Raw genomic sequence first — 8,235 nt, 5'->3', positions numbered from 1 at the left:
TACTGAGGCTGAGGGCAGTGTTCTCTTGCTACGAAAAGTGGCTGTGCAGTAAATAAAAAATGTGTAGCATTTGAGATCATAATGAGATTCTGTAATCACGTGTTAAACACATTTTGATGCTATTGTTAGTATTTAATGTTTTATAAATAGCTCTGCTGTGCAACATGAGATACAGTGGTTGTTTTGCATCCAGTTTTATATAAATCATGTTGAATAAAGGCAGTGTTATTTGTGTTTTCGTCCTGCAAAATATTTTATGAGGGTCTCTTGTGTTTCTTAGTCTCACAAAGACACTAATTTGCTTGTAAGTCACCTAGCATGAGTGCCAACAGTACTGCATAGAGCACCCTTAACTGTACTGCTACAACAGGATCTCTAACCATTGTAAATTGTTTCCCTCACCTCTGCCCACTTCTGTCTGTTCTCACAGCAAAAGCCAAATCCAAATGTGGTGCCACGTTCTTCCCCTGCGCCAGCGGGATCCACTGCATCATTGGCCGCTTCCGGTGCAACGGCTTCGAGGACTGTCCCGACGGCAGCGATGAGGAGAACTGCAGTAAGTGGGAGCCTGCCTGCAAGTGAGGGCACTGCTGCTTATTTCAGCTAATTGATGCTACTTAGAAAGGAAACATTCAGTAGCCTTCCATTTCTGAGTCAAATGATTCTCCCCGTCATTTGCGATCCAGACGATCCTTGGTTTTTTCACTTCATGAAAATGAGTCTGCCGTTTTTGGTTTTTTTTTAAGGTCTATCTCAGTCTTGCTTTGTATATAATGCCTGTGTTGTTACTCCAAGCGCCTGAAATTAGTTTTAAGCTGCATGTTTGCTTTGAACGTGTTTTCTGTACACTCAGATTGGACAAATATTAACTATAATTGGAATTGTTCCATTTTTATTTGCCTGTTTCATGTCACTGAAGAATATGATGTATTTGGTCATCAGTGCATCTAGGTTTCTCTGTTTATACGTGTTCTCAAACAACAAAAAAGCAAATGATGGTATATTTAGTGAAACAGGTTCTTGGAAGGAGAGGCAGATTCTTGAAGCCAGACATGCCTGCCAATGCACAGCAGCAGGGAAGTTGTAGCAGAGAGATGATCTGAAGTACTGCTTGTTTTGGGCTAAACCCTCTGCATGTGGCTACACAGATCCTTTTGTATCTGTAAGTCTAGCAGGGATATAGCAGAGCAGTAGGGAAATGTTATGTTGAATCCAGCAGCTCTGTTGTTACTATCAAGAGCTGGTAAAAGCATGGGTCTCTAGCTGAAAGCTTGCAGCAAAATACTTGCTCATTCTCCTGTTAGAGGCATGATGAGGTTTTGTTATCAGTGACTTTTAAAGGTCAGGAGGAGGACAACAGACAGCAGCTTTCAAAGATAACAAAAGGGGCAATCTTTAGCATGATCTGTCACTGTCTGCTTCGTGGAGGAGTTGCTTTTCTTGTTGGTGATTGGTGTGCTTCCACAGCATGAACCTCTCGAGGTGGCATCTGTTGTCCTGGAGAGTCTGGTTTGGGCCCTGCAAGGACTGTGTGGCTGTGGCAAGGAGTCAGCATCTGAGGAGAAAGTGAAGCCAGAGAAGCATTGAAGGCTAAGGAAATTACTCTGGGTTACGCTTGAACAAGTGGACTAAAAATAAGATTTGACAAAAGTGCTTTGAATATCCTTAAGGTGGTGGACTGACAAGTGCAGGTCTCAATTGAAAGTGCACCAGCTTATGGAGTTCATTAGGAATGACACAATTTCCTGTGTCATTGTACTGTGTAGCTGTAATGGGACCTTAAAACTGATGATAACATGCTACTGATCTCCCCATTATTCTATGCCAGTGAGGCACTTGGTGTTTTGTAGCATGTCTAAATGTCTGGTTACTGCTTATGGAGAGGAACAACCATTTGGGTTCTGAGGTGACCTCAAAAATCAATGTGGTATGCAAGTGTGCAGGAGTTTCAAACCAAAAAAGTTTCAGCATGTTTGTGCTAAATAAGCTCTTGGGGAGCTGGAGAAATTGGGAGTGTTTGTTATTTTTCCTGCAGGTTATATGCAGGGCAGACTTTAAAGTTTTATTTATTTATTAAAAAACTCTTTAAATGTAGCTTTTACTTTAAAGACAAAAAAATGGAAGCCAGTTAGTATTTGGAAACTAATTCTCTTTGTTATTGTGGCAGAGAAGCAGTTTGAAGTAGATAGGGCATCTAAGCAGCCTTTTTAAAATTTTCAGTTGGAAAGTTGCATTCTGTTTCAGTCACCCCATTAACAAAAAATGTTTGGAGTTCAGAGAAGAGTGCCAAAAAGTATTAAAGGACAGAGATTGATTTATGAGTAGATGTTAAAACCAGCTAAATGATGCATATCTCAGCTAAGTGATGACTATGTTGAAGGATATATGACGTATATGAAGGGTGTAAACATTGTTCCTTAAAAAGGAGGTGAAATTCAAACAGTGAGAGGCTGAGAGATTTCAACATTGCTGTTATATCAATTCAAAATAGTGAGGGGAATGGGGAAGAGAATCAGAGGTAAATAAACCACTGCCTGGCAGTTCTCAGTCAAAATTGTTGTCTTATAATATGAAACTTCAGCTAAACTGAGCCTTCTGTAATGGGAATCAATTGGCAGTGTTTATGGTAGGCAGTTCTACCCTCCATATGTCTTCGGTGTGAGCAAATGTGGAACAGTGATCATGACTGGGCTCTCATGAAAATGAACAGAAGGCTTATCACAACTGTGGGTGGGCTAAATCTCTGCTAATTGTAATGAATCTTGCATAAATTAGAAGTTTCAGCTCTCCCTGGTTAGAGAGCCAGGGCTGGTTTGATTGCCAAGTTACTCCCACATACCCATCGAATTGACCAGCTGTTGAGTTGTGACCTGTGGTTGATGCTTATCAGCTAGTTAACTGCCTGAGCAAGAGAATTCCTAATGAAAGGTCTCACTTTCTCTTTTTGCAGCAGCAAATCCCTTGCTTTGCTCTACTGCCCGATTCCACTGTAAAAATGGTCTTTGCATTGATAAAAGCTTTGTGTGCGACAGTCAAAATAACTGCCAAGACAACAGCGATGAAGAAAGCTGTGAAAGCCCTCAAGGTAGGCACAGGGGTTTTATTCTCTTCTGCAATATTATACCAACTCGAGACAGAACAGGCTCAGCAGAAAATATGATTCTGTTGGCTTGCTCTGTGTTGGCTAGCACTGCAGATAGTGAGAGTGAAATGTGTAGAGAGCGTGCACATGCGTACATTGCATTCTCAGTGCTCAGAAGAGTGGTGGTATCTGTTACCGGTTAGTAAAAATACACTTTTGCAAGAGGCGCTTGTAATCTGTGATCCAGTGCTCACTGAAGTTGCTGGGTATCCATTTAGTACTTTTGGGATATGGATTGGACCGGGGGGTTGATAATAAAACCTGAGTTGGAAGTGAATCTGTCTGTTTACCGGATGAGTAGCTCTTGTGTATGCTTAAAGCTTTAGATCTTCACTGCTCACTTACCTTCTGAAAGATGTGTTTAATTGCAGGACAGATCTATAATGAAAGCATTTATTCTTACCCTTCTCCTGAAGAGAGGGAAGAAAATTTTTATTTGAAAATTTTTGTGTATTGAGTCTTGGGAGAATCTCAAAACATAGTGACATTTTTATTCTTTTTAACCTATCGTGTAAGTCTACAGGTAGTGTTTCTCAGTTTTGTTTTCTGTAACTTAATACCACAGTATTTTATAAAACAAGAAGTATGTATGAATGATTTGAGGTTAACAAACAATGTATATTGGGCATCTGTTGCCAAACATTTTAATGTCTGAGTTACTGCCAAGAAGCCAGAGTAGTAAAAATATGGGAGATGGTGGATATTTTCAGGGGAGATGTGATGTGCTTCAGCCTGTAGAAAGCAGGACAGATGAAGAGAGGTAAAGCAACATATGAAGGAAGTTGTAATTAGTGAAGTTGAAGGACAATTACTTTACTATCTACTTGCTCTAATGAATTAATCCTTTGTGGAAAATAAAATAATCCCGAGTTTAAGATGCTGATAAAAAATAATCCTGAGCTGATAAATATTCTTGACAACTCACAGAGGAAGAAGAAGAACACACAAAGGCAATGCTGACAAAACAGGGATTTATAGCAGTGGTGTGTGACAGATTCTTCTGTGTCATACCTCTGCTTAACCTATGAGCTCTTTTCTTGGCTCCACATGTAAAGGTCGGAGGGGTCACCTTGCTAACTCTTCTGTGTGCTGAGCTACATCACAGCCTGGGAACGTAGCTGTGCTCGGAGCAGAGCCTTGGAGAGGGGCTGGCCTGCCCCTGCTCTGTTGGGAGCGGGATGAAAGGGCTGCCAAGGGCCTAGCGTGTGCCCAGGGCTGGGCTGTTCTTCACTACAACTCTAAGGCAGCCTAATCACATTCATGTGGGTGGTAAGGTTTCTTTTGCTTTCTCTTTTTTTTTTTTTATTTTGGCTTCTGAATCTTAAAACAGCAGTGCTATTCTCTTAGATTGGGATGACTGCTTCCTCTGCAGATTAATTGGCTGGATTGCCTCCAGGTTGTTTGTTGTCATGACAATCTGCTTTTGGAACTGACTGTCAGGCTCAAGAGAAGAAAAGAGCTGTATTTCATGAAGCTGTTACTTTTGTCTTGATATTTGGTCCTTCTGGAAATGTTAGACTAGTAAGAGGGCAAGCAAAGTAATTCTTTCTGATTATGTGTGTGAAAGAGACCCAAACAAGGAAGAAGAAACTCTCTCCATTAGGACAAGAACAGCATGGTTGTGGGCTAATTTAAAAAACAAATGGTCAAAGTATGGGGTTGGGAATGAGGAGTTCCCAAAGTGAAATGCTGGTTGTGGGGAACCTATGTAATTGGCTTTTCCCTCTGGCATCTCAGAGCCTCCCTGAATTGCTGTTTCACCATCTGTAAGTGGACACTGTGTGGGTACCTGTCTTTCAAAGCTAGGATTAAAACAGTGTGATGCGTTCAGCTTCCCATCTGAATATAAATGACGATTCCCTCTGGAGCTTGCAGCCATGGGTATGTCTGTCCTGGCTTGCAAACACAGCAACTACTTTGTGTTCATTGGGAATTAGATGCTACTGTGGACAGTCTTTAATTTCTCACAATTCTTTCTACAGCAGATCTAATTACTGTAATTACAATGTGTTTGTGTTCACAGAGTACTGAAGTATCCTGGTCATTAACTAGAACTCAAGTGCTGTGGGTACTTAGGGACAGGGCAAGGCAAATCTGTAGGGTGTTATAAAATGAAGATAGAGGGGTTTCTTCCCACTGACTGTGTTATGTCAAATGTGGTAGCTTTAGTTCAGTGTAATTGAGTGTAATCTGACATATGAAATTGTCCTTGTGTGCTGTTTTTCTATCTGTAAATGGGTTGATTTAGAAGTCACTAAGCTTCTGAACCACTGCATGATAGTGTCGTTATCACCATTTAACAGATGGGGAAGAGAGGGCATAGATCAGCTAAAGGAAATGCTCCCAGAGTGCCATCCTGGCTGGTAGGAATAGAGCTTCAGCCATGCTTCTCTGCTTCAGGGGCATGCCATTAGACTTAATCAATGTTTGCAAACTGTTTTGAGATACTGTGACAACATGGGAAATAGAAGTGTGAATTATTAATTGCTACTTTGCTCTCCTTCTGCTCTTGGGTATACTGACAAGCTTTTTAAATTATCACCTCTTCCTGCTCTTCGATGAACTTCAAAGGCCTCCTTTATCCTGCTGTCGTTACTGCAGAGTTCCAGTAGCGTATCAGTTTGGTTTGTGTCAGATACTTCTCCATGTGTAAGGATCCTTTCAGTCAAGAAGGGTCATTCTGCAGACAAGGAAAACAGGAATGTGGCTGCCTCCTGAAAAAGTGCTGACCCAGCTTTGACATGGAACACTTCAAAATGTGCCATCCTCCATGAATAACAGCTTTGCTAGCATGCTGCAATTTGAGATGAACCTGAAGACGTGCATTTATAAAGATTAATTTTAGTCGCAAATAAGAGCAGATTCATTTGACGGGAGGGAGGGCCCCATGATTTAATTGTGAAACTGAGAAGAAGATCAAATTCTGGAGGATGTTCCTGTCCTCCTTTCTCCTTAACACTTGTAACTGAGTGTTGTGTATTTTACAAAGGTCTGTATGTCATGAGGAAAGTGTCAAATTAAAAAGTGCCAATTTAGTAGCACATCAAAGAATTCTTCTGTAATTCCTCACAGAAGTTATCTGTAGCTCTTGTCACTGTCATGATGAATTTCAGAGCAATTCTTTTAATCCCACTCCGGCTGTACTTTGGTCATCTCAGTTTTCCAGCAGTGAAGTAGCATGGCAAAATATTTACCTTAATCTGGAATGTGATATATTCATCAAACTATGTGCTTGAGTTTTGGGATTGGATGGAAGTTATAATTGCTTGGATTATCCACACCAATCAAATACATTAATTACTTAAGAACTGTTCTTTCTAGGCCTTTACTCCAGGTTTAACAAAACCAGCAGCGATTAGAAATTTCTGCTCCTGTTCTGTGTTTTTTTGATCTCAATTCAGAGGAAAGTTTCTCTCCCCCACACACTTTCCTCCTATGCCTCTATTTAGCTGACAGTGTTAATCTTAATCATTCATAGCATCTACTCTGGGTGTACTCCTCAGGCCTGTCTGTTGCTGGGGGGATTTCCTGTTCTGTGACAGGCATCCACTCAATCTGGAAGGAATTACTCCTTTTCAGTATCTTCCAACAACCATATAAATTTGTTCAGCTCTAGGACTGTGTTTAATTTATTCTCTTAATTGGTTTGGGGTTTTTTAATCTAAATGTGTCCTCACAGTTCTCCTTTTCCTCCATTTTGTACTTTTAGTGTAGAAGACTTCGATGCTAACAAAAGCATACTGAGTAGTTTAATTCAAACCCATTTTTCTTTCACAGCCCTTCTTTTTTCTGCATCTAAGTTGCTAAATACCTTTACTAGCTTTAACCCCGTTGCCTAGGAAAGGGAGTTTTATTGCTGCTAGTCTGTACTCACTCTGTCTGCTGCTGTAAAGAGAGGCTCTTGACTTAAGTTATATTCCTGAAATTCTAGCTCTGCAGTTGTTTGTAAATAGTACCATTGTGGTCAGATTATGAACCAAATGTTTTGCAAGTGTTCAGAAGTTAATTCTTGTTCTGTCTATTTAGTAATGTCCACTGCTGTCCATGTGGATACCTCCTACTTTTATTTTATGTATATCTTTTCATTGAATTTGCATTATGATTTTTATATACTCCAGTATTCTAAAACAGATTTAGAAGCATACATAGTTTTAGAAGTCTCTGTTCTTTTCTCTGGGACATTTATAAATCGCTTATATAAAGCTTGTCAATGTAGTAAAAAGTTAAAAATCTGACCCTGTGTCTGTTGTATTGCATCTAGATGTCCCCTTCCATACCTGGTTCGGTGGCTGTCCCACGGGTGGTCCCTCCCCATTGGCATCCCATTGGCCACGGTCCTGTTTCCCCGCCCCCTCTCCCCTGGGCACAAAACCCCACAGCAAGCTGACCCCACCCTCTTTCTTTACCTGGGTGGCTGCACCACCTCGCGTCCTGTCTCAGGCTAATAAATGGATACCTACACCCACGTGGAGAAAGAGCGCTCCTTGTCTTTTGTCCTTCGTCTGTGCTGGTTCCGTGCTGGGCTTGGATTCGTGCTGGCCAGATTGGATTCATATAAGCCCAGAAACCCACGGAACACAGCATGTGTCGAATAAGAGGAAAATCATTCAAAATGATGACTTCCTGAAATGAATCCTTAAGTGATGATATGAATTCTGTGATTATAATTTCTGTGGATTAAGTTATAGGCAAAGCTGGAAGTAGGCTGGCTGTAGAAGTAAGCACCAAGGCTATTGTTACTGTTTGCATGATTGAGTTGCAAAGCAAAGTGGGTTTTAGAACTGACAACTTAGTGGAACACACGTACTCTAAATTTCAATGAAATACCACAAAACCTAGTTTATGAAGCACAAATAGCTCCCAGAACATTCTGCTCTGTATGGAGCTTGTAACCAGCCCTTTGCACATGATAAATTGAAATTCTGAAATTCCCAAATGCTGTGGTATCACTTAGACATCCCAAGGCTTTGTAGTCTGATCCTGTCTGTATACAGTTTTATTGAGTCTCTCTGACTCATTATTGTCTCAGTCTGTAAACTGAAGCTCAAGTTGCAATTATTGTGCATAATCTTAGCCCAGATTCAGCCTGCAGC

General features: G+C 40.8%; 1 protein-coding gene across 1 annotated transcript in view; it reads left to right on the top strand.

Annotated features, from left to right (window-relative positions):
• The first annotated feature begins 318 nt into the window (after window positions 1–318).
• LDLRAD3 (low density lipoprotein receptor class A domain containing 3) overlaps window positions 319–8,235 on the top strand; it is a 54,727-nt gene continuing 46,810 nt past the window's right edge. Inside the window, exons 1-3 of the mRNA XM_031055811.1 lie at window positions 319–331; window positions 431–556; window positions 2,951–3,085. Of these exons, the coding sequence (XP_030911671.1) occupies window positions 319–331; window positions 431–556; window positions 2,951–3,085 (274 nt within the window). The remainder of the gene's footprint in view (window positions 332–430; window positions 557–2,950; window positions 3,086–8,235) is intronic.

Source organism: Geospiza fortis, unplaced genomic scaffold, assembly GCF_000277835.1.
Source record: "Geospiza fortis unplaced genomic scaffold, GeoFor_1.0 scaffold66, whole genome shotgun sequence".
Taxonomy (NCBI): Eukaryota; Metazoa; Chordata; class Aves; order Passeriformes; family Thraupidae; genus Geospiza; species Geospiza fortis.
This window is presented reverse-complemented; position numbering and strand designations above follow the sequence as displayed.